The following is a 25,346-nucleotide window of genomic DNA, read 5'->3' as shown; positions in this document are numbered from 1 at the left end:
CGCACACGCCAGCAGCCACCGGAAATGGAATACTGGAATGGCTAGCCACTACTACTAGTTTACTACTAAGTACTACCGGTGTGGCACTTCGACCAATAAACCAGCTCACGAAGCCACGACGCAACCTGCCCGAGACCAGGAGGGTAGGAGCTCGAGCAAAAGCCGTTGGTCATCAATCGATGGCGATCGGAGATGCTGCTGCGCCGGCGGCCGGCGGGGTGGAGTACGGCGGCCGCATAACGCCGTTCTTGTTGCTGTCTTGCATCGTCGCCTGCTGCGGCGGCTTCCTCTTCGGCTACGACCTTGGCATCTCCGGTTCGTCCTGGGCTCCCGGCCATTGCCCACTTCATTCAACTGTTTTTATCTGCAGCAATTCGGTAGTGCCATCAGTAGTAATTAGTAAATCAGGATGCAGGATTGGTTGATTAATTGAGATGGCTCGGTTGGGGACTCCGGACCAGTGCACCGATGTGCGGAATCCATTTCAGCTCGGCTTTTTATTTAACCTGTATAGTGCATGTAATTGCTGAGAAGTTTTTTTTCCCACAATTATAACTGAGCATGTGTTTCGTTAAGAAGAAAACCTCGAAGCGCAGAGAAAATGGGAGCAAAGATTTAGAAGAAAGTAGTACTAATGCAGGTTAATTTCATATGCAGTGCTAGGCGTAAGAAATGTGGTTTTGGTGCATGATCATCTAGCTAGTATTAGTATGGTACAAGTTTTGCAAACTTAAGTCCATGAAATTTTGTTTTAAGTTGGCCATGTCTTATGTCTATCAGCTGCAGTGGACAAGAAACTTGGCAATACCTGCCATTTTTTTTCATGACAAAAACGGTGGAAACAATTCGTGCTTGTAATTATTTTTATTTTTATTCATGATTTGGTGAATATTTGACAATGTCCACAATTCTATGCGTGGATCCCAAATTTCCTTAAAATTCATGTCATGTGCTTTGCATCTGACAGGTGGTGTTACCTCAATGAATTCATTCCTGAAGAGGTTCTTCCCCGAGGTGTACCGCCAGAAGCAGGACAGCAAAGTGAGTCACTACTGCCAGTTCAACAGCGAGCTCCTCACCCTGTTCACGTCATCCCTGTACATAGCTGGCCTTGTGGCTACTCTGGTTGCATCATCCATCACAAGGAGGTATGGACGCCGAGCATCCATTCTGATCGGCGGCACCTTCTTCATCACAGGATCAGTGTTTGGTGGTGCAGCTGTCAATATTCCCATGCTGCTCTTCAACCGAATTTTACTGGGAATTGGTCTGGGATTCACTAACCAGGTAACCCTGTAGGAGTACTGAAATTAATATAGCACATATATAGTTCAAGAATTCATAAATCAATAACAACAGTAATCTTGGCGGATATTTGTAAAATACTTCTGACTTGAAGGAAATCAAGGCACTCTCTTAATCAACCACACACAATTTTAAGTAAAAAAGCTTTTAATTATATAAATCTTGGTTTTTTATTCAGGAAATGGGCACAGCAACTTCATGATAGGAATGTACTAATAACCGAACATCTTTCTATGAAATTACACTTGCAGTCAATCCCATTGTACCTGTCAGAAATAGCACCACCTCAATATCGTGGAGCAATCAACAATGGCTTTGAACTTTGCCTCAGCCTTGGAATTCTCTGTGCAAACATCCTCAATTATTTTGTTGTGAAAATTAAAGCGGGGTGGGGGTGGAGGATATCTCTGTCCATGGCTGCGCTCCCTGCTGCAATCCTAACCATGGGTGCAATCTTCCTCCCTGAGACACCAAGCTTCATAATACAGCGTGATGGCAACACCGACAAGGTAAGGATCCTTCTGCAAAAGTTGCGTGGAACAGACTCGGTCCAGGAGGAGCTTAATGACTTAGTCTCTGCTAGCAATCTCTCAAGGACAACCCGATATCCATTCAGAAATATATTCAAGAGGAAGTACAGGCCACAATTTGTGATAACACTGCTGATCCCTTTCTTCAATCAGGTCACTGGGATCAATGTAATAAATTTTTATGCTCCAGTAATGTTCAGGACAGTCGGTCTCAAGGAGAACGCATCCCTCCTCTCTTCAGTTGTCACACGCCTCTGTGCAACATTTGCGAACATCGTAGCCATGATGCTGGTCGACAGGAGTGGGCGTAGGAAGCTTCTCCTCGTAGGCAGTATCCAGATGATCTTGTCGCAGTTCACTGTGGGTGCAATCCTAGCTGAAAAGTTTAAGGACCATGGGGAAATGGAAAAGGACTATGCATACCTAGTGTTGATCATAATGTGTGTGTTTGTTGCAGGCTATGGATGGTCTTGGGGGCCTCTCACATTCTTGGTCCCTGCAGAGGTTTGTCCACTTGAGATCAGATCAGCAGGGCAGAGCATTGTAGTTGCTGTGACTTTCTTGATGACATTTGTGATCAGCCAGACATTTCTTGTGGTCCTCTGCCACATCAAGTCCGCGACATTCTTTGTCTTTGGTGTATGGATTGGCTTGATGGCTATATTTGTTTATCTGTTCCTTCCGGAGACAAAAAATTTGCCCATGGAACAGGTAAAACATCTCTGGAGGAGGCACTGCTTCTGGAAGAATATTGTGAGTGAAGAACAAGAGGAGAAGAAACAAGCAGGGACAACAGCTTTGCCAAGCTCCTAGTTCTTTTTCTGAATGGATTTGTGTTTGATCGAACCTGCAAAGGAAACACTGTATAGGGTTTTAATTACGAGATGTAAATTGCATGGTGCATTAATTGTATGAACTACTGTACTTTGCTTGCGTATTCCCGTTGGTCTCGGTCCTATAGCTGGTTTCAAATAGTAAAAACAAAAGAAATATATATATAACACTAATGTTGATAATACCCATGTCATATATTTCATGTTCAGCTGGAAAATTTGAAAAGTAGCTAATATGCTGATGATCCTGAAACCATTTATCAACATGAAGACAAAGATATGCTACTAATAGTCCCTTCAGTTCAGATGCAAAACAACAGAATAAAGCCATATTTCAGGGTGAATGTTTAGTTAAAGTTCAAGAGGTTAGAGGTGATCTCGAGTTTTCCCTGACAGGCCTGTGGATTACTGTTGCAGTAGAAATTGATCTTATGGAGAAACGTTCTTAATCCCGGCAAATGCCGTGCTTTTCGCAGCCAGAAGAAGTGCGCACAAAGCTGTACAGATTACCTCCGGTAGCTGCATGGCGTGGTCTCGGCCCCGAATTCGGCCCGGAACATGCAGGGCTGGGAGGACGAGCGGCAGCAGTGGTGCGACGCGCGCTCCGCTTCTGGCTTCCGCCACCGCCGGCGGTTGGCCGGCCGCCGTCGTGGCCGTCGTGGCGGCGGTGGCTACGGAAGCGACGCCTGGGGGGTGTGGGCCTGTGCCTACTTGGTATCGTATCGCACTGTTGGGCCAGTGCCTACTTGGTATTCTATACTGCCTGGCCCATCATTTTTTTCTTCTAGAGACCTTCGTGGGCTTGGCCCAACTAATGATAATCCACATGTTTAATGTTTGCTAATCAAAGAGAAAAGGCCCAAAGTATTCATAGAGGTCTGATAATAATAATAATAATAATAATAAAAAGCCGTCAAAGAGGTCACGACGCGGAATAATTGACTAGACTGCCAGCACTAGAGCAGCGACTGTATTTATTAGCCGTTGCACTCCACTCGACCACTCCGCCTGCCAAGGAGAAGCTGAAACTTTATTCGAAAAATAAAAAAAAGGAGAAGCTGAAGCTGGATAGGCGCTAGCGAGGGAGGCGGCCGGGGCAGGACAGATTCGCAGATGGCGATCGGCGCGTTCGCGGAGGCCGCTCCGGCGGACGGCGGGGAAGGATACAGCGGCCGCGTGACGCCGTTCGTGCTGCTGTCCTGCGTCGTCGCCGGCAGCGGCGGCATCCTCTTCGGCTACGACCTCGGCATCTCCGGTCAGTCCTGCCTGCTGGTTCCTCACTATTTCTGCTGCAACATCAACCCTTTCCTGATTTCTCTCGTCAATGGAATTGGTGAACGTTTCATAATGTCATCAATTCTATGCGCGGATTCCAATTAAATTTTCGTCGAAGTTCACTGTTCACCTACTGCTCGTGCGTGTGATAGGTGGTGTCACCTCAATGGACTCGTTCCTGAAGAGGTTCTTCCCGGAGGTTTACCGTCAGAGTCAGGCGCAGGACACCAGAGTGAGCCACTACTGCGAGTTCAACAGCGAGCTCCTCACCTTGTTCACGTCCTCCCTGTACGTTGCTGGCCTTGTCGCAACTCTCGTTGCGGCTTCCATCACAAGGAGGTATGGCCGCCGTGTGTCGATGCTCATCGGTGGCACCGTCTTCGTCGCTGGCTCAGTGTTCGGTGGCGCAGCTGTAAATGTTCCCATGCTTATCCTTAACCGAATCCTACTCGGAATTGGTCTGGGATTCACTAATCAGGTAACTTATGCTGAATTATTAGTGTGTGATGTGGCACAGATATAGTTCAAGAAATCATAAATCAGTAGAGCAGTACTTCTTTTGTCAGACTTGCAGAATAATTCAGATTTGAAGGAAACACAGGCACTGGATGCGGTCAAGAACGTGCAATATAAGTAAAAAAAGACTTTGAATTGTTTACGACATGTTATATAGCTCAACAAATCAGGGTGTGTTTAGATCATTTTGTCAAAAAATTTTGAAAGGGAATCTTGCTAATTTGAAGTATTAAATAAACTCTATTTACAAAAATTTTTGCACGGATGGATTGTAAATCACGAGACAAATCTAATGAGCCTAATTAATCCATGATTAGTTCATAATTAGCAGATGGTTATTGTAGCATCATTGTTGCAAATTATGGATTAAGTAGTCTCATTAGATTCGTCTCGCGATTTACAACTCATCCATACAAAAAAGTTTTGTAAATAGATTTTATTTAATAGTTCATGCATGTGTCCTTTTTGGGTGTAAAATTTTGGGATCTAAACAAACCCTCAGTACACTTCTCTAGAATATTAGAAACACAAATGGTTGTGCATGCATATCTGGCATGAACGCAGAAAATCGTGTCTGGCTATGAAACCAGTATCAGACTTGAGAAGCAACCTTCTGTAGACAGGTCAAGTCTTTCGTTGACTTGGACTGAGTGACTAAAGATAGAGGGTTCTTGTGGGTGTGATTTGTTCCAGCTCACAAGTTGGCAGTAATAGACAGTTTGAGCAACGACATGTTTGTCAAGTGTCATTGTTGTTGATGGATCGATTGACCCATCAACCAGAATCCGACAAGTACTCATGTGTCCATCTATCTGCGCTCCCTTACAGACTCTTTGCTTTCAAAGAATGTTCGAACCTTGAAATTTTGGAGAGATAAAGTGATATGTATCAAGTAGAGATACAATAATGCTGGAAAGTAAAAGTGAGATTTCCATTTTCACTCCTAGTTTCAACTTGCTGGTTACATTTACTGCTTAATAATTAGTAGAAAAAACAGTAAATCTTCAGAAATTCACATTTTGCAAGAGAAATTAAAAGGAGATGAAAGGTCTTAACACTGTCCCATATAATCACATATTTTAAAGAAAACAAGGGTGATCAAGCTTCGTTTCATGTTGAATTTATGCATTAGATATAATTCCTTCACCTGTAGCGTGTACTAGATGCCTAGATTGATGCCTTAGTAATAGTTCCTTTTATCCTGATGTACAAACAGAACTGTGCTAATATTGTAATATGCAAATTGTATTTGCAGTCTATCCCATTGTACTTGTCGGAAATGGCGCCGCCGCGATACCGTGGGGCAATCAACAATGGCTTTGAGCTTTGCATCAGCCTTGGCATTCTCTTTGCAAACATCCTCAACTATTTTGTTATAAAAATTACAGCAGGATGGGGATGGAGGATATCCCTGTCCATGGCAGCACTCCCTGCTGCGTTCCTAACCATCGGTGTGATCTTCCTTCCTGAGACACCAAGCTTTATAATCCAACGCGATGGTGACACCAACAAGGCAAGGATCCTGCTCCAGAAGCTGCGTGGAACAACCTCAGTCCAAAAAGAGCTTGATGACTTGGTTTCTGCTAGTAACCTCTCAAGGACAACACAGTATCCATTCAGAAACATATTCAAGAGAAAGTACAGGCCGCAGCTTGTAGTAGCACTGCTGATCCCATTCTTCAATCAGGTTACTGGGATCAATGTGATGAACTTCTATGCACCAGTCATGTTCAGGACAATCGGTCTCAAGGAGAGGGCGTCCCTCTTCTCCTCAGTGGTGACACGCCTATGCGCAACATTTGCCAACATCATAGCAATGATGGTGGTTGACAGGTTTGGGCGCAGGAAGCTCTTCCTTATAGGCGGTGTGCAGATGATCCTCTCGCAGTTCACTGTTGGTGCAATATTGGCTGCAAAGTTCAAGGACTCTGAGGACATGGACAATGAGTATGCATACCTAGTGTTGATCACAATGTGTGTGTTCGTTGCAGGCTTTGCGTGGTCATGGGGCCCTCTTACATTCTTGGTCCCTGCTGAGGTTTGCCCACTGGAGATCAGGTCCGCAGGGCAGAGCATTGTTGTTGCTGTGGTTTTCTTGATGGCATTCGTGATCGGCCAGACTTTTCTTGAGGTTCTTTGTGGTATCAAGTCAGGGACGTTCTTTGTATTTGGTGGGTGGATCTGCTTGATGACACTTTTTGTTTATCTGTTCTTGCCGGAAACAAAGAAGCTGCCCATGGAGCAGATGGAGCAGGTCTGGTCGAGGCACTGGTTCTGGAAGAAGATTGTAGGGGAGAAGGTGGAGAAGAAACAAGCAAAATCAGGGGAAACAGCTTTGCCGAGCTTGTAGTTCTTTTCTGAATTGCGGGTGCATTTAATCAAATCTGCAAAGAAAATATAGTATGGGATTACCATTAGCAGATGTAAATGTATGATTGTATGTAACTAGTGTTTGCTACTAGTTTGCTGCCCTTGTCAGATCCTATAACTGACCACTAGAAACATCCGTATATATAGAGAGAAAAAGCGTGCCCCTGTAAAGCAGATTTAGAGAAATTGAGAGTCAACAAATACTAAAATATTGTAACTCTCCTGCTGGTTCCGTTTCAAAAAGAAAATCCTAAAACACTGGGAAATACCCCAAAACGGATGATCCTTGTATTACCTAGCTATACCAAATCATGGTCGAACAAAAAGGAAATGTTTTTTTTTTCATTACAGCCATGCCAAAGCTTGTGTTCCCATATACGATGTGAAGCCCATTATAATGAGATCTCATGTTTCACGAAGTATAACATTAATTCAGTGGTTACAGTATTCATCATAGGATCTCATACTTCACTAAGTACAACACTAATTCAGTGGGAATGCAGTTGATTTCTCATTCTATGTTTTCACTCAGTTTTATTCTGTTGCAATTTTCAATTGAGAAATAAAAGAGAGTGTGCCGTCCAAATGTTGATTTTTTTTATGGAATATGACGTATCATTGGTCTAGAAAGCAAATGAAAAATGAAATCAAAACCATGCGCATGAGGCTTATCTGTTTCTTCGGCGGCCTAAACCACCACACGATGCACTCTAGTTGCCTAGTCGAAATAAAGCAAAGTTTTTTCTTTGTTTGCCCGAGCCAGCCGGTTCTCTGCAGGGTACGGTGAGGTGAGGCCAAGAAAGAGCGAGGTCAAGAAAACCAAATGCCAATAATGAGCATTTTTTTCTCAAATGGCAATAATGAACCAAGAAACTAGCTAGACACCAAGCAATAGTATTATTGAACCAAATATTTCAGAATGAAAGTTCACACTAGCATATGCCAAGAGTAACTAACCAGAGACTACTAGCTATCTTATAAATTTCTAAGACATTGCTGACACAGGACGTGACGACAACTTGACTAATTGATTCTTCCTTTACGATGATGATGGCTTTGCCCCGTTTTTTGCAAATTAATTAAGACGAGGCACATCTTTACAAACTAGGCAGTGACACCTGCCCCTGATCCCTCCTTTGGTGCACTTGTGTTCCTTGAGTGCAACTTTACGTAGTTTCTTCTGAAGCCAGCACTCAGACTTGCACATCCAGCCTTTACAGAATGGAATCTTCATAGATATAGTGGCGCAGACGATCTCTGAAAAAAAAAACATGTGTATGCCATGGCCATTCGATTATAATTTCTCCGTGTTCTTGATTGATCACATAATAACTGATGGAGGAAAGCGTATAGCTGTTCAAATGCTGTACCAGCGATTATGCTTCCAAGGAATACATTCACCAGCATGAAGTAGTAATATTTCGAAGCAGTCCTCCTTTCCAACGATGATAAAGATACATAGCCTTCAACTTTTGACATGATCACTAAAACTGTAGGGAGGATATAGAGAAAGATCTTCAGAGCCAAACCGGGAAGAAACCCCTGAAGGAAGGATTTTACCACATTTCTGCAAATCAAACAAGAAAACCATGTGAAAAAAAATCATGAAATAGACCATCTTAGTTGTTGGCATCAGGCAAGAGAAACAATGTACAGGGAAAGAAACCTTACACTTCTATTACCGGCCTCAGAAATGGAGCAACCTTTTCAAGACCCTCAAGATTGGCAAGTGATTGCACAAATGCGATAGATCAGAAACCTGCGGATACTGAGAGAGAAAAATGGGATGGCAAGATTCTGCCAATAAACATCCCGCGGTTCAGGAGCCCAATCAGTCAGCCATTGGGTTGGGTTCTTCGACTGTTGTGTCTGTGTGCACACAGCAGCGCCCCATCTCGAGTCAAACGTCACAAAAGAAACAGGCATGATAGCTTTTGGGTCATTGAGAACTTTCTGGTGCTCAGATGCCACCTGAACATATCACAAAAGTAAACAGAGCGTTAAGATTGTATATGCAAGAAAATAAAGAGGACTTTCATGGCGTACAATACTACTAGTAGCATTCAGTAGGGTATTTTACACTTTTTCCTTTTAGTAATTGTTTTGATAATGACGAAATTTATAACCAGAGATATGCATCCGACCCCAAAGTCCAGTCCACAGATTTATAGAACTGTTTATCATTGATGATGAATCATATCATCAAGAACTGCAGACTCACCTTCCTCTCAAGCTCGCTGATTCTAGCCCGGTAGTAGTCGATTTGATCCACTTCCCTGCCACAAAAACCAAGGCATCCTGTCTGAAACACAGGAAAAATCAACATGCTCAGAGATTTCTTGCAAACAAAATAACAGAACTTGGTACATGAGCAAATGAAAGAAACAGCAGAAGAAACATTGAAAAATTACCCGTCTAGTTGGTCTTTTCTCAGGATGCCTTTCAAACTTCAGCTGATAGTAATCCAACCAGTTTTGAAGCCTCTCCCTTTTCTTAACAAGTTGAGCTTATCAATTTGTGTTGTAAACAGGCTGACCATAAAAAAGCAAGGTTGCCTTTTTAATCACCATATTTCTCAACAACCATAACTTGTGATTGGTTCAAAACCGAGAAGAATGTACAAGGTGAATGAGACCTAAGTAAAGGAGAGGGCCATGTACCTGCTGACCAAGACAGTGGTCTGGATGATTTCTTCGGAAGAACTCGCCCACTGTTTCAAAAGTTGAATGAGACCTAAGTAAAGGAGAGGGCCATGTCTCTGGTAGGTTTCCCTTCCCTTGTATGGCACATAACAGGAGCCACCTAGGTGACGAGGGTAACCAGCACATTCCGACTCCCATTATGAGGCATAATGGTGTACTGGTGGCATACATATAACGCCAACCGGAAACCACTTCCACATAGAGATTGCCTGCTATATAACCAAGCTGCACAAATGCAAATAAATAAGAAGTCTAAAAGATTACTAAAGGGATGATATATAGAGAGATAAACCAATATATACACTTACAAGCATCTCAAGAACAGTAAAGAACTCCTTTAGAGAAATGAGTATGCCTCTTTGAAGGACCGGACAGGCGACCAGAGGGGGGGTGAATGGGAGCCGATAAAAATTCTCCGAAAGAACAAGGCTTATATCCCAAATTCAACCCGATGCACCTCTCTTCTAACCGCAAAGCAACACACGCTAACAAGTGACGAGTTTACTTTAGGAACGGTTAGGAAAAGATCGACACAAAGCGGACACCGAAGATTAGCCGAAACGCCAAAAACCCGCTAGCGGAAGCCAACAATTCAAGCAAAACTTACCACGAAAACTCTACTTGACCAAGCATGTGATGATTCAACAAAGATTAGCACATCTCAGAATCAAGCAGAAGCAAAACTTATCCAAAGACCCAATTAAGAGTTTCACCAAAAAGCTAGCACTAATCACCACAAAAGAGTCATCTTAGCTAAGCATGAAAAGGTCTAAAAGCCAATGTTATACAGTCGTCTAGTCGAACCTAGTCGCCATGGCACCGATAAGGCGACTAGTTGTCGATCAGGTCGATTAGTCGACCCTAGTCGGTCCTAGTCGTCGCTATAGTCGTCCTATACATCCCACGACATATATGTACATGTATATGTACTTATATACTATATAGCAAGCAGGAACATCACAATGATAGTCAGTTTGGTGACACTTGTGAGATTTGATGTTTGAACTGTCCAGAACTCCATATTCTTGTCCCACACTCCATATCCTTGCTGTTCTGCTGCTGAAACTGTAATTACAAAGAGAAAAACTGAAGTCAGTAGCTGAAATTAAATGTGTAACAGCATTACAGCAAGTGAGCAAGTAATTCAAAATTTAAAAAGAACACAACTAAACCAAGGCAACAGGCAACCAGCAAAGCATACATATTACATAGACAATTAGACAGCTAAATAGGTTCAGTGTTCAGACATTCAGTACATAAATAGGTTCAAATGATAAGTTGATAATAAGCTGAACACTTCAGCTGAACAACACATCAGCACACAACAATTCAACAAAGCAGCAAACTTCAAAAGAAGACAGCCCAGCCATGCATCTAATCAAGCAATGCTTCATTCAATTGAAATTCTTGTTATCCATCAGGTGGTCCTCTGGAATCTTCACCATCCTCCATTGTATATTCTGAATCTGATACACCATGCTGGTCACCTGGTGCATCTACCTCCATCATCTCCTGATCACTGTCATTCAGTTCAGCAATATCCTGAGTAGCATTTGCCCTCCTTGGACGCTTCTTCCTAGCATAAGTGTGGCTAACAGCAGCAGCAGAACGAGCAGCAGCCGCCCTTTTCAGGCCACGATCATGGAGACCTTGAGTTGCACCAATAGCTTCATCCATCTGCCCCCCCAAGTCAGCACGTTGCCATCCCCATCTGCTGCTGCTCCTGTGTGAACTGGATCAGAATTTACATCAACCCATTCACTCTCCCAATTAAATTCTTCAAGAATCAGAGGGTTGGATTTCTTTGCTTTGGAGCCAAGTTCTCTAATTTTTTGAAATCTATTTGACATCTTCCGGTTGTAGCTAACATACATCAGCTTGCTCAACCTTTTGTGCTCTAATCTGTTCCTCTTTTTGGTATGGACCTGAACAAATAGACAATGCAAAATCAGATTAGTGTCCAAGGAATATAGCCACCAAACTCCAATTGGTTTGTACTAGTACAGTGGTACTTACATGAGAAAATGTGCTCCAATTACGTTCACATCCAGAAGCAGAACAACAAAGGCTCACAATTCTTTTTGCTAAACTTTGGAGCTCATATGCTAGGCCACCATATGATCCCCACCACAAAACTGCAAGGAAAATACAATTTAAGGTAAGGAGCTACAAAGCAGATCAAGAGGCAGGGATTGAAGGGAATGAACTTACTAGGATTCTTGTTATCTCTCTCTTATTGCCATAGGCTTTGAGAAGTAATCACCTTCAGACCTCTCATAATCATCAGCTTGCTTACTAATCTTGCACTGTTCATCATCATCCGACACTATCTTCCACAAAACATCATTGAACATGGACCTTAGCCTTGTAGCTTGCCTCCTGTCCTTCTCCCTTATGGCAAAGAACTTGCCTGGATTCAAGAATAGGGCTGCACCATACAAGTTTTGCTCCATTTGGTTTTCCCACCTCCTATCATAGCAGTCCATTACTTGTTTAAGTAAAGTGTTATTGGCTCTCAGGTCCTCCTTGATTGTGCTCTTTGCCACTTCCATTGCTGTCATAATCTCAGGGGTTGCTGGTGTCTCATCTCCATCTGCTATCCTTAGAGCAATGAGAAGGGGCTGTGAAGCTTTTAGGCAATTTTGCACTTTTGTCCAAAATGGTGCTGAAAGGACAATTCTCTCACATTGCTATCCTTCAGCAGATTTGGACCAGGCGCTGCTACTCCATTGGGGACTAACAAACAAAGCCTTCAAACCTTGTCTCTTTTGAAGCATACTTGCCAAAGTTAGATATGATGTAGCAAAGCGAGTCACAGCAGGTCTGACAAGATCTCCATCTATTTTATTTCTCATAAACTCAAGAAGCCTTCCATGCTTGTACAGAAATCTGGACAATTTCTTTGCCATATTGATAGTTGTGTTGAATTCCTTTATCTGCCCAATGTCCTGCATCATCACATTCAAGCAATGTGCTGCACAAGGTGTCCAAAACAAATGAGGGATCCTCTCCATTAGAATCCTTCCCGCTGCCTTGAAATTGGCTCCATTGTCTGTGACTATCTGCACAACATATTCCTTTCCAACCTTATCAATTTGCTTTTCCAATAAATCTGCTAACATTTGTGCATCGGCTACTTCACTTGAAGCGTCCACTGGGCCTAGGAAGAAGGTCCCTGCTGGGCTGTTGGCAAGAAAGTTGATGAGATGACGCCGGCTTGTGTCAGTCCAGCCATCGGACATGATCGTGCAACCATATTCCTTCCAAGCCTCCTCATGCTTCTTCCTCAGTTCCGTTGTTCGCTGCACAGCCCTTTCAAGCAGCTCCTCCCTAATTGGACTATTGGAGTGTATGTGATCAAACCTGCAAGGAAAATATAGGATTGTATGTAAATATATAACAATTGACCTGTCTGTTGTTGTCAGTTGTTATAGTTGGCCATTCCAAATGGTAAGAATCAAGAAAAGATATATCTGACAGGAATATAGAAACAACCTTGCTATTTCTTTTTGATGTAGCTGCAAACGGGAAAAAAAGTTATTTTTTTTAGATTACACAGTATAGCTCAGACACTTACAATGCACGTGTACTCACACCTCTATGTGCATCTTTCTTAAAGACTGGGCCGGCAAATCCTTATATGTATCTTTCTTAAAGACTAAGCCGGCAAATATTTATGTGCATCTTTCTTAAAGACTGAGCCGTCAAATCCTCGAGATTGATGAAGTCACCACGGATACCTCGCTGTTGACGGAAACGTCACCTACCGCTAAAAGCATAATGCTGTTAAATTCTAGAATATTCACTCCCATGGGGAGTCGAACTCAGGATCTTAGGTGCTACCGAAGCACTTGGAAAAAGAAATTACCTAACATGGTGGTGATTCTGATCAACATTTCTAGTTGTCTGATGCGTGTTTTCGATTTTCAGCTGACGTTTTTGCTTTATGTTCACTCTTCTCTTCCTTCAACGAATGGCAGCAGTGGTCGACACTATGACAAATATATATAGATACTACTGAGCACTGAGAAAGTCACTTCGATTCCGCGAAAAAGGAGAAAATGGATCTAGATAACATGTCTGTTGCAGACGGGACTGATATTGCTGGTGAAACAATCTTTGATTATTCTTGGAGCCTTTAGCAGCCTGCAACGCGCACAAAGCGAGAGACTTTTGATAAAGACAAAAAAGTGACATGGTGTCCTGTGCTTGGATAGTTGGATGACCAAGATAACATGAAAGGGACTGGTCACTTGTCAGTTGTCACCAACCACACATGTAAAACTTGGATAGTTGGTGCAGAATGCAAGCCACCAGGAAAAGGCGCAGCCTGAGAGCACCAGCCACCAGGATCCAACGGTAAGGTGCTACCCAGTAGAATCTCAGAGAATATTCTACACGCATGTTGCACGAGAAGAATCAAACATTGTGCCGGGCGCACATACCCAGAAGAATCAAACAGTTTGAGCTTGGCGCAAACATATTAATCAAACTGACTCAACGAGAACGAGATAGTAGCAAATATGCAGCAAACAGCTAAAACGGATGAACTCGTAAGCATGCAGCTAGAATAACCAACATCAGCAGAACAATATCACGAACACAGTAGAATGGCCAGTGATCCGGCGGCATCAACTTCAGCAATGCATGAAACATCAGGCAGAGAACTGTGCCCACAGAACTGACTAACGCTTTTCTTACAAAAAGTTTACAACATTACAACCATGAAGATCAGCACTAACATTAATGACTTTGTTAACATATAATGTCATATCATGCGTGCCAGACAAATAACAGATATATTCATACATAGCATAACTTACAGCACATGATACAAGCTACAGAGCACGGTTAATCTTAAATATGAAAAAAAAAAGCCAAGGAGGCAAAGCTTATTTTGCCAGGGTTTCACCTAATGCAGTTTTGTGTGCTGAAGATCAGGCCTGAGCCCTCGTTTGAGGATTTGCATGGAAAGCTGATTGTCTATTTTGACCCCCTAGCAGATTTAACGAAAGAGAAGTTGATACTGTCTCCTGACCAGATTCCCCTATGCTTAGCTTCGACATGCCCACAAGCTCATCAACGTTAATTGGATTCTTGGAATGAACTGCAACAGGCTTGACAATCTCGTGTGTTTCTTGGGGCAGATCATCTCCATCTTTCTGGTTTGGCCAGAACGGAACTGAGAATTGCAAGAACGGTGAGAAATAAGCTGGAAGAATCACCGGATAGCTTGGGTGCAGATTCTCTGGCATGAGAGCAGAAGTTGTGGAACTTTCTGCAACAGCAGAAGTATCTGACTCCATCGATTCTACCTCCTCCACAGGTGGTGGCAATGGTGATTGATTTAATACTGAGGCTTCTGGTTCTTGACTCCCAGGAAGGGGTGGAAGGTCCATTGACTGTAAAACAAAGAGAACACAATTCAGTTCTAAATTATATGCAAAGCACAATAAGAACTACCTAATGAGCCTCAGGACAGGACAATGCCATAGCTGTCCATGGCTATGGCTCCGTGAAATACACAAGCTAAAGAATTAGATCGAAAAAACTGCACTAGCATAAGTAACACGATATATATTGCCACAAAAATTAGTGATGAAGCAACTACTACACATATATATAAGTATGAAAAAAAGGCCATAGCAAGCAACATATGCATTAATATGCATTAAAATCAAGGATAAGATCAATCAGATTACCTCATCAGGCACCATGTCAAAAAGGCTAGACCTTCTCTTCCTTCTGCTCATATTCGATTGGCGTATAAAATATTTTTGAGCGTGACTTGCTACTTGAGTGGGTGTCCTTGAGACCACGAAATTACGAGAAATGCCTCGCCAATCACCTTTTCCAAGCTTTTGTAATCCCAGCAAAAACCTCCGGTGTTCTTCTTCAGTCCAAGGAACACCTACCAGAACAATCTTAATCAGCAAAATGGCATATAAAGTCCAGAATGCAGCGAGGCAGTAATATGCGAAGCTACAACAAGCCAGTGAACAGAAATTGACGAACACCAGCATACTAAATGAAGCATGGGAAAAGTTAGCAACCTACTCCCTCCATCCAGTTTTCATGGGTGCATAAGCAAGTTTCACAGAGACCAAGGAAGTGTTAATTCCCCCTAAACCAAACTACCGATCAGATGTGGAAGTCACAGTAGAGAGAGGGCTGCGTGCTGCGTGCTGCGTGTGGTAGAGAACTAGGACTCCGCGAGGAGTACTCCTTAAACGATGGATCCATACAACGGCCGCCAGACCACGCATTAACGAGCCAGGCACCCATGAATACTGGATGCTTTCCCAACCTTATACACCCATGAAAACTGGATGGAGGGAGTACTTCGCTATTAAACACAACATATAGGGAGGGTACCATCGATACATAAAGGACTAGTCAAACAGCAGAAAACCAGAACAGAGCCAAAAAGGATTGGCATAATCTGAATACAACTGCCCCTTGATTTGCATTAAAACACCTACCACCCACCACCAAGTATAAACCAAGAACTAGAAATCAATGTTCTCAGAAAATCTCACAAGAATCAGCAGCATAATCAACACTAAAGACAGACAGGCTTTGCAGACCATTGGTACTCATGAATCAATCATTTGATTTTGCTCTGAACCTATGAACAACTTGTTTCCTTATTAAGTATGGACAGATTGAATTTGGCACTGCATAATTAGTGTTTGCATCCCAGTGTAGTAGTGCATTTACACCAAGACTTGTCCGCTGGCACATGTACGGTAGACCTAAGACTATGTGTTAGCAGCTAGCGCATCAGTTTATATTGCTCTGCATGTCCTGCCTCATGAGGTGGCCTATACCCCTACAGCCTTTCGGCATCACCAATTTTTCAAAAAATTTCCCAAATAAACTGATGCCACTGCTTGGAACAATCCATACCCCTTATTCTAATAAAATTCTGGAGCTGAGCTTCTTGAAACATCCCCATAATCCAATCAAACAGTTCAGGAGTCAGGACCTCCACAGGTGGTCCTAGTACCAATAACGGATCAAATTCGAGCGCCATATGCATCAACCCAAGTAGTACCAAATCCACCCATTTGTACAAACTACAACAGTACTGGTAGTGCCGTAGTACTATTAATGCTTTTCTCGCAGCTAGGCTGCCCCAATAACTCAGAAGGGGCTAGTACTATGTAGGAATATCCATTTCCCGAGCTTACACGACTCCTAATCACTGAGCATAAATACATAAAAAAAAGGAGCAAAACACCAGGTAAATGAATGGGAAAGCTTGGAGCTATTTGGGACTGGAAGGATCTAGTATCTGGGGTCCCGCATGGGCGCATCAGCTTGGAGTGAGACGGGTGATCGATTAGAGATTTAGAGGGGAGGGGGAGGGTAGAGATCGGTCGCCGGATGCGCTCACCCTTCTTGCGCTCGCGGCTGGCGGAGGAGGACCCCTGGACGAAGTCGTCGGATGCGTAGCCCCCGCCGCCGTCGGCGAGGTCGGGCCCGTCGGCGGGGGAGGCGCCGCCGCTGGTGGATCCGGCGGAGAGGAGGGAGAGGTTCCCCATGCTGGCGCTCTTGCGGATGGCCGAGCCATCGGTGAGGCGCACCCCGAAGATCTTGACCCCGCGGTTGGGGCACGTCCGCGAGTTGTGCCCGTTGTGGCTGCAGTGCGAGCACCGCCGCGTCATCGCCGCGCCGCGCCGCGCCGCCCCCGCCTCCGGCAGTCAGGTAGGGCTCGCGCGGGCGCCTCGGTCCGCGGCTGCGCGAGTCGGAAGAGGAGTGGTGGTGGTGGTGGTGGTGGTGGTGGTGGTGAACTGGTGGTGATGGCCTGATGGTGAGGAGCGGGGGCAGGGGAGGAAGCCGTGTGTGGAGAAGAGAGGAGGCGAGGGGGAAGGGGAGAGGAAGGGGGCGGATTAACTGAACTGCTGAGTGGTGATTGGTTAAGGTGCCTTTTGTCCGTGGACACGGCTTGCGTTGCGCCCCGCGTGCGCGCTCCTCTCCGCTCGCTGCGCCGTGCTCCCGTCTCCTCTCGTTTCGTTTTCATCCCCGGGTCCTCGGACCATTTCATCCACATTTCCTGTCCACTTCGTCGTGTGTGGTGAGCAATGGCAGCAGGGCCGGCTCAAGGGGGAGGGCAGCCGGGGCGACGGCCCGGGGCCCATAGAGAAGGGAGGCCCAACAACATTTAGTATGTCGTAGGTACTATTATTTAGTTTAACTCGGAGTATACGAGCAAGCAGCCAGACACGTAGCTAGGCACGTAGATCTTCCAGTAAATATTAGGAGTCACACATGTGACTGACAATCAAACTATCAAACATAATGAAATATTTTTTTATCCTGAAACAATTTATTGTTCCAGCAATATAAAAATCGTTCCATGTTAAAAAAAATATTTCAATTTGTTAATATTTACCGTGAATTGATATATTAGACCTACCTAACTTCTTATTTTCGGCCCATCCTGCCTAACATCCACTCGGGGTCCGAGTAACGCATGGTCTTCCGAACTTCCACTCTTTTGCACCGCGATCGCAAGTCGAAGTTCACCATTTCGTTTTCATCTGCTTTTGCCCGGGGGCCGGCACCGGATGTTCTCCTTCTCCACCAGACACTGACACCGGAGACCGGAGACCGACGCACTCACGCACAGGCCGGCTGATGTTGCGGCACCGTGACCTGCGCGAACATTTGCTGCCTTGGCGCTAGCACTAGCGCTCTAGCAGGTTGTAGGTATTTCTAGTTTCATATTCTACCTTTTTAGTTTCTCATATTGATATTATTATTTATTAATATCTATTTTATTTTTAATTACTATTATAAATAAAAAATAGTTAGGCTAAAGGGCCGTAGTATCAGGCTCGCCCTGGAGCTTTTGAAAGCTATGAGCCGGCCCTGAATGGCAGACCACGCGTCGGTCCTGTCCGTTTCTCATCTGTTTCAAGACCCGGGAGGGCATATTTCTTGCCGCTGGGACAAGTAGTCGTCGCGATGAAATGCGACTTTTTTTGTAATATATAACTTTTTGCTTAATATTAGGAATTGAAAACTTCATGTACTGTCTTGTAATGGAGATCTCTTGAAGGGGATGGATGGTTGTAGCGGCTGTTGACTCAATCGGATGGGAATTATGCGAAAGCTTTGCAAAATTATTAGCTACTATGCTTACCTTAATGTTATAATGATCCCAATAGTGAATGCAGTCACATGAACATTTGATTGGAATCATCCCACTGGAAAACATTTGAAATATCATAGTCTTCCGGATTCGGGCTGTACATTTGTTCCTTTCTCCTCTTGCCATATGGGTAGGTCCGATTTTGTGACAAGATATGTTGTCTGCGACATGGAATGATGAAAGTTTGCAACGGAACCGATTTCTTGAGCGGGTCGATAATGTAAAGAGGGGTAGAGGTAGATCTAAATTGACATGGGATGAGTCAGTTAAGAGAGACCTTAAGAATTGAAATATCTCTAAAGAGATAGCTTTGGATAGGAGCGCTTGGAGACTAACTATCAATATGCCTGAATTTTGAACTTATTTCTTTCGGGTTTCATCCCTAACCTACCCCAACTTGCTTGGGAAAAAAGGCTATGTTGTTGTTTGTTGGTGTGCGGCGCTGTGACAAAACCGCCAAGTTAAACGGCTTAATTAAGCGTAATGGCCATCATTTGAACGCATCAGACGCATTAACTTAATTAAGTGTAACCTGACAGCCTGTTTTCAACCCACAAGCCGATCGAAACACACCAGAAGTCTCGCGCGACGGCGAGCGCAGACGGTACCAGCATGATATAATTTCACAAAATTAGATAATAACATAAATATTTACAAAACATCTTTAAATTTAGAATTTACATAAAATAAATGACAGCAGCGGAAGAGAATATGACATGAGAGAAGTAAATTTGATTGAAAACCAATAAAACAAAACGATAACTATGAACACGTGAGGACGTCACATCGAGCCCACTGATGCGAATCCTGGTTAGCTTCTATACCTGAAACAGGGTAAACAACAAACCCTGAGTATACTAATACTCAGCAAGACTTACCCGACTATGGGTATACATAGCCCACATATCTAGACATGCAAAGCTTTCTGGCTGGTGGCTTTATTTGCAGAAAAGCATCTAAGGGTATATCCTTAATTTCAAAATTTTAGCTCCAAATTATAGTTATAAAGTTGCCACACATCTATGATTTGCAGATCTATAACAATCAATGTGAAAACATAATTGATTAAATAACATCAACATGTATCATATCATTTCGTTTCATTTCCTTACTACGATGTGACTCGGAGATCAAGGTGCTCATGTCCGAGAGCGACTGACGGCGAATCGATCCGATTTAACCTTGCAAGGTGAACCTAACCAACACGGCACGTATTTGCCCCGTCGGACAATACGAACCAACCATTCCCCTCCCCGTCTCGAACTACAGGACCGCCCCACCATCATATGGTCAGCCGAGCTCAATGTGAGACCACCAAAAGTAAACATATGCAACCCCATTTCTCCGCGACTACTCGACTACCCCAGGAGGTGAGTTGGAGTCCTGTACTTTCGAGGTGAGGCAGTACTCGGCTTACCGGTTTCGACTACCTCCTACTCCCGGTATGCGGTTAGTACAATTCAAACATGATCAGCAGGGCTAACAAGGGTACGGTCCTCAACCGACTCGAACGGGACTAAGACACCCAGGAACCCTGTCCTGTTGCCATACCTATATCTCATCATCATTCCCCCGTCCGGTCTCAAATTTCCAATCATTTCATATTGTATTCCATAACTCATATACTGGAATATAAAGATAACTATAAATCTCGCGAGTAACCAGAAATTACTCGACTTTTGCCCTATAGCTCGCGAGTGACAAGAAATCACTCGACTTCTAAATATCCTATATCTCGCGAGTGCAAGAAGGCACTCGACTTCTATCGAGAACTATTAAGCATAGCATTTCTATCGTCCTATGCATGCTAGTATAACTCAGGGAAACCTAGGGATCATGCAACTAGGGTTCCACTCAATTCCTGAAACGTAATGCACAAGTAATAAATACATATATAGGTATCATAATTTCAAATAATAGGATGTGCACCGGGGCTTGCCTAGGATTAACACTAGGTCAGTGTTTGTTAGATGACACTCACTTGGCGAGTATTCCGGTCCAAGCATGTACTCCTAGTTCTTTGCCTCTTCTGGACATGTCCACCAAACATCGTCTTCGTGTTCGGTTCCAATATCACGTCCTTCACGTGGTTCATCTATCGTACCTAAATGAGATACAACAATGCATATGTATGAATGCATGGAAGTGCAACATGCAAGGCATTCATAAAAGTACAACATACTAGCATAAGCACCTAGAGCTATTTAACTTAACTATCACTCAAGCATCTCATAGAAGATAACAAGCACATCAATCATGCCACACAAATTAACTTAAATTGAACCACTGCAAGCATCCACCATTCATGAAATTAGCCAAACCTTCCAGCCAACAAAATTTAACATGATTCACCCAAAACGATATACTTGATGTATCAAACCATGCAGAAAAGAATGGATTTGCAATACTTTTGGAAAGTGAAATATATAACTAGAAACTAAACAAATGCAAAAACTTAACTTGAAGACATGATCTAGCAACCAAAATTTACCAGCATGATGAGCTATTGATAAAGCATGCAACAATATTTTGCCAACATTTATTGACAACAGAAAATATTTAATTTAGCCCTAGCGAAACAAACAGAACAAAAATAGATTTACAAACATGCACATAGCTTCTGGTTCTAAAATTTTTACAGTGAACTAAACATGCAAAGAGTAAGCTACTGCATAATTTTCATAATTTTTGAACATCCAAAACTACAGATATTATATAGACAAGCGTAAACAAGCATTAACCATGATTAAATCAATACATCATGAAAACATTAAACAAACAGCAGGTTAAATATTTTTCCTAAGTTCTATATGCCAACTCAAAGGTAATACAATTGGTTTTACATTTTTACCATTTTTCTACTATTTACTATGCATTTTCAAAGCTTGCAACCACTTAAACTAATAATTAAACTAGAGCAAAAACTATTTAGAAACTGAAGATCAACCTGTAAGGAAAGTTGTAGATCTTAGGACAAGGAATCCAACAAATTTTAGTTTGCATTTTTCTGATTTTCTATGATTTACTATGATTTTTCAAAGTTTCAGCCAATTATTGCAAAACAACCCTTCGCAGCACTATTCATTTGAGTCTATAGCTATGCAAATAACCCCCTGAACTTGTTTAAATTCTTGGCCGAGGTCCCTGGTCGCGAAACAGAGTAGGGGCGGCGATCTCTGGCCCGATTCCGGTGGCAGGGCTCAACGGCGGCATGGGGAAAGTTGGGGAAAAGCTAGAGGAGGTCGAGAGCTACCTCGGGGAGGTCTTGACGCAGGCTGGGACGGCCGGAGGCGGCGGGGCAGCGGCAACAGGCGGTCGGCGGAGGCTCTGCTAGTTGGTGGCGACGATCCGGCGGCGCTAGGAGGCGACTGCCGGGTCTGGGAGATTCGGGGAGGCGAGGTGAAGCTAGCTTGGGAATCGAATCGGGCCGGGATGAGGTGGAGGGGCGGCTCCATGACGCAGGGGCGGCCGGCGGCAATAGGTGCGGCGGTGGTGGCCGGCCGATGGCCTTGGACGGTGGCGGCGGGGCTCGGGAGTTTTGCGGAATTAAGGGGAACCCGTTCCCGTGGTTAGTCAGGGTCAAGGAAGGCCGGAAGGGGAAGCTCCACGACGGCTCAGGTGGGGCGGCGGCCATGGCGTGCGGCGTGCGCGGCGACGGCATCCACGCGCGAGCATGGGAGGCCGGCGGGGTCTGGGCGACGACGGCAAGCACGCAGGGGAGGTAACGAGGAGGCGAGCTCAAGAAGGCTCGAGAACGGCAACGCGGCAGCAGGGGTTTGGCGGGGACGCACGATGCGAGCGGCGCCGTGGCCAATTTGGCCACGGTGACCACGCACAGGGAGAGGGAGAGAGGGAGAAGCTTACACGTGGCTTGAAATTCTTGACTCAATTTTAAACAATTTGAAACTTCAAACCTTAATTACTCACTCCTAATTGAGGGGTGTTACAGGCGTCACGGCCACACAAGTGGAAATGGAGGTTGGGAATCTTGGTCTAGGTGGGACGGGCGTGGTGGCACGACCCGTGCGCACACCGGATACGGCGTCCGCGATCAAATCATTGACGTGCCGCGTGCCGACAAAAATATGGACGCTGAGGAGATCAGTCAAACCGCAGCAGCCCGCGGTCGCAACTCGCAAGCATCCAGTAGCGCGTGATCGCCCGCGGCGGGCCTCCGTGTAGGCTCCTGTGCGGGCAAGGCTTGATCGATGGGAAACAAAAGGCAAGAGGCGCATGCAGTTCCTGAAACGAGCAGCGCGTGGTCCTTTATACCTTTTACAGGAACATATAGAGATCAGGGAGTCTGAACTCCGAAGTAACCTGCAAAATCAAAAGGGATCAACCCATGAGACAGCTCCCAAAGGCAATAGATTTTGATCGGCTCCGAACCCGACATTGCAATCCCTCCAAACAGTGTGCCGCCGTACCACCAGATCACGTCAAGCGAGAGGCAAGGACGGCTTATCTAAACCCAAAATGTTATCTTTTCAGAAGTCGGAACTGCTATTAAAATAGCTTTCCCGGGAGCTCAGCAGACGAGCCAGATAAGTAGTAGGAGATAACTTAAGGAAAAGGTTAGCAGATTTGTCCTCAGATAATAAACAAAAATCTGGAGATTGTATGGCACCTTGAGCTGACAGTGACTTCTCAGCCTAAATTTGCTTCCTGTTCTTATTAAGAAAAAATTATACTTGATTAAATATGTGGACCAGAAAACGACCGTAACAAAATAAAAAATCAGGAGTCTATATCGTCGCGACCGAGTGACGCGTAATTATCCTCATCATCCGATGCTACAAAAAGGGATGGAGATTGCATACATGACTAGTCATGTAGAGAGAAAGCTGCGTGCCAACCCCCAAATCGTCATGACATAATTTTGTGTGATGCAGCATGCAGGTGGATGGAGGATCACTCGCAAGATCAAGATATTAACCATATTTTATAAATGCTCTAGTTTCATATCAATCAGCTGCGGCACTAGGTTGTATCGACAGTTTTTTTTTTTGGGTGTGTGTCCAGTCCATGTCAAGTCAAACCAAATCCACACACAGAATTATGATTTCGGAGAGTGTGCCGCGGCACGTTTTTCGTTAAGGAACAAAAAAAAGAACGAAGGACGACCCTTCCGGAGAGAAAGATTAAAACTGAAATTAGCTATAGTACACAAGGGGTCTGTTGATCCCGCAGTACTGTTCGCGAACACCAAGTATTATGGTAATTAGCCGTGCAAATGGGTTGGATTGAAATATATTTAATGAGTTGGGTTTGGATATAGAGTGTATTTGAGTGGACTAAAATGGATTGTATTAGGTAATATGTGGGGCTTATGTAAATGCGGGTTGGGATGAGCTGAAATGGATACTTTGTGCAAGACAATATGACTATGGCCTTGTTTAGATCCCAAAATTTTACACCAAAAAATGTCACATCGAATGTTTGGACACATAAATAGAGTACTAAATAAAATTTATTTGCAAAACTTTTTGTACGGATGGGTTGTAAATCGCGAGATGAATTTAATGAGCCTACTTAATCCAATGATTTGCAACAGTGATGCTACAATAACCATTTGCTAATTATAAATTAATCGTGGATTAATTAGGCTCATTAGATTCGTCTTGCGATTTACAACCCATCCGTGCAAAAAGGTTTTGTAAATAGACTTTATTTAGTGCTCCGAAATAGTAAGATTCTTTTCCAAAAATTTACGCCAAAAAAATCTAAACACACCCAATATATAAATGTTGGTCCTGTATTAAGAGCTGGACTCTGAAAATAAACCTCACGTTCGCACTATAAAATTTTATTAAAATTGATTGAAATTTGTTGAAGATAACTCAGTATGACTAGCAGCTATTCTGTCCAAAGCAGTATGACTAGAATTACATGTGGGTCCCACGTTAAGAGACAGACTCTTTAAATAAAACCTGACGTTCACACTATAAAATTTTATTGAAATTGACTAAAATTTGTTGGAGATAACTCAATATGACTAGCAACTACTCTGTGCAAAGCAGTGTGGCTAGAATTACATGTGAGCCTCACGTCAAAAGCCGGACTCTGGAAATAAAACATCGCATTCACACTATAAAATTATATCGAAATTGACTGCAATTTGTGTGAGATGACCCAATATGACTAGTAACTACTCTATGCAAAGCAGTGTGGGTTGATATACACATGGGCTCTACGTAAAAAGCAGGACCCTGAAAATAAAACTCGCCTTCACACTATAAAATTTTATCGAAATTGATTGAATTTTTTTGGAGATGACTGCAGGTAACAGTGTGGCAAGACCTACACTATAAATGTTTTTAGAAAATATATTTTTATTGAGTTGTACCTATAATTTGGCTAATAAATTATTACATTATGAGCTGAAACGTTTGGGTTGCGTTGGTGTGTGCTGGTGGTGGTTAGGAGTAGAGTGGATAATTTTAATTTCTCTCATAATAATGGATTGGTGTGGGTATAATTTGATTTTCAACTCTGCAAGCCTAACCGTAGGGGAATAACTTTCTGTATGGCGCACTTTTAAATGGACAAGATTTGTATGTAGAAGTTTCCTCTCTCCTAATAAACTGACTCCAGTACAGATGGGTGGCAGCGTAAAAATATATCAAAATTCAAGGAGCATGACAATTAGATCTCG

General features: G+C 43.6%; 3 protein-coding genes and 2 long non-coding RNA genes across 6 annotated transcripts; 2 read left to right on the top strand and 3 right to left on the bottom strand.

Annotated features, from left to right (window-relative positions):
- Window positions 1-2,824, top strand: LOC120688185 (hexose carrier protein HEX6-like). Its single transcript, XM_039970364.1, has 3 exons — window positions 1-315; window positions 968-1,287; window positions 1,557-2,824. The coding sequence occupies exons 1-3, from the start codon at window positions 180-182 to the stop codon at window positions 2,646-2,648; spliced, it is 1,548 nt and encodes a 515-aa protein (XP_039826298.1). The 5' UTR covers window positions 1-179; the 3' UTR covers window positions 2,649-2,824.
- An 846-nt stretch (window positions 2,825-3,670) lies between these two features.
- On the top strand, window positions 3,671-7,105 carry LOC120688182 (hexose carrier protein HEX6-like). Its single transcript, XM_039970363.1, has 3 exons — window positions 3,671-3,923; window positions 4,096-4,421; window positions 5,715-7,105. Exons 1-3 carry the CDS (start codon window positions 3,782-3,784, stop codon window positions 6,807-6,809), a joined length of 1,563 nt encoding a protein of 520 aa, XP_039826297.1. The 5' UTR covers window positions 3,671-3,781; the 3' UTR covers window positions 6,810-7,105.
- A 598-nt stretch (window positions 7,106-7,703) lies between these two features.
- Window positions 7,704-10,699, bottom strand: LOC120688183. Of its 2 annotated transcripts, XR_005680998.1 has the most exons (7): window positions 9,840-10,699; window positions 9,490-9,756; window positions 9,241-9,360; window positions 9,051-9,131; window positions 8,501-8,800; window positions 8,200-8,396; window positions 7,704-8,086 (listed from the first exon to the last, which is right to left on the bottom strand). It is a non-coding gene; the product is annotated as an uncharacterized LOC120688183 (long non-coding RNA). The 2 variants fall into 2 exon arrangements; XR_005680997.1 differs by having other exon boundaries at window positions 7,704-8,396.
- Window positions 10,700-10,711: 12 nt separating this feature from the next.
- On the bottom strand, window positions 10,712-11,963 carry LOC120688184. The gene is made up of 3 exons (XR_005680999.1): window positions 11,743-11,963; window positions 11,548-11,666; window positions 10,712-11,456 (listed from the first exon to the last, which is right to left on the bottom strand). It is a non-coding gene; the product is annotated as an uncharacterized LOC120688184 (long non-coding RNA).
- Window positions 11,964-14,181: 2,218 nt separating this feature from the next.
- On the bottom strand, window positions 14,182-17,440 carry LOC120688181 (transcription factor MYBS3). Its single transcript, XM_039970362.1, has 3 exons — window positions 16,931-17,440; window positions 15,234-15,442; window positions 14,182-14,933 (listed from the first exon to the last, which is right to left on the bottom strand). The coding sequence occupies exons 1-3, from the start codon at window positions 17,199-17,201 to the stop codon at window positions 14,469-14,471; spliced, it is 945 nt and encodes a 314-aa protein (XP_039826296.1). The 5' UTR covers window positions 17,202-17,440; the 3' UTR covers window positions 14,182-14,468.
- Between the last annotated feature and the right edge of the window lie 7,906 nt (window positions 17,441-25,346).

This window comes from Panicum virgatum, chromosome 9N, assembly GCF_016808335.1.
Source record: "Panicum virgatum strain AP13 chromosome 9N, P.virgatum_v5, whole genome shotgun sequence".
NCBI classification, from domain to species: domain Eukaryota; kingdom Viridiplantae; phylum Streptophyta; class Magnoliopsida; order Poales; family Poaceae; genus Panicum; species Panicum virgatum.
Note: the sequence above shows the minus strand (reverse complement) of the source record. Positions and strands in the feature narration are given on the sequence as shown.

What these genes read in the sequence shown, in the direction of transcription:
- LOC120688185 (XM_039970364.1), top strand. Translation starts at nt 180, where the DNA reads ATGGCGATCGGAGATGCTGCTGCGCCGGCGGCCGGCGGGGTGGAGTAC. An exon ending in CTACGACCTTGGCATCTCCG is followed by an intron (nt 316 to 967) that starts GTTCGTCCTGGG and finishes TGCATCTGACAG; the next exon opens with GTGGTGTTACCTCAATGAAT. An exon ending in GTCTGGGATTCACTAACCAG is followed by an intron (nt 1,288 to 1,556) that starts GTAACCCTGTAG and finishes TTACACTTGCAG; the next exon opens with TCAATCCCATTGTACCTGTC.
- LOC120688182 (XM_039970363.1), top strand. Translation starts at nt 3,782, where the DNA reads ATGGCGATCGGCGCGTTCGCGGAGGCCGCTCCGGCGGACGGCGGGGAA. An exon ending in CTACGACCTCGGCATCTCCG is followed by an intron (nt 3,924 to 4,095) that starts GTCAGTCCTGCC and finishes TGCGTGTGATAG; the next exon opens with GTGGTGTCACCTCAATGGAC. An exon ending in GTCTGGGATTCACTAATCAG is followed by an intron (nt 4,422 to 5,714) that starts GTAACTTATGCT and finishes TTGTATTTGCAG; the next exon opens with TCTATCCCATTGTACTTGTC.
- LOC120688181 (XM_039970362.1), bottom strand. Translation starts at nt 17,201, where the DNA reads ATGACGCGGCGGTGCTCGCACTGCAGCCACAACGGGCACAACTCGCGG. An exon ending in CAGCCGCGAGCGCAAGAAGG is followed by an intron (nt 15,443 to 16,930) that starts GTGAGCGCATCC and finishes TTGTTCTGGTAG; the next exon opens with GTGTTCCTTGGACTGAAGAA. An exon ending in TTGACATGGTGCCTGATGAG is followed by an intron (nt 14,934 to 15,233) that starts GTAATCTGATTG and finishes TTTGTTTTACAG; the next exon opens with TCAATGGACCTTCCACCCCT.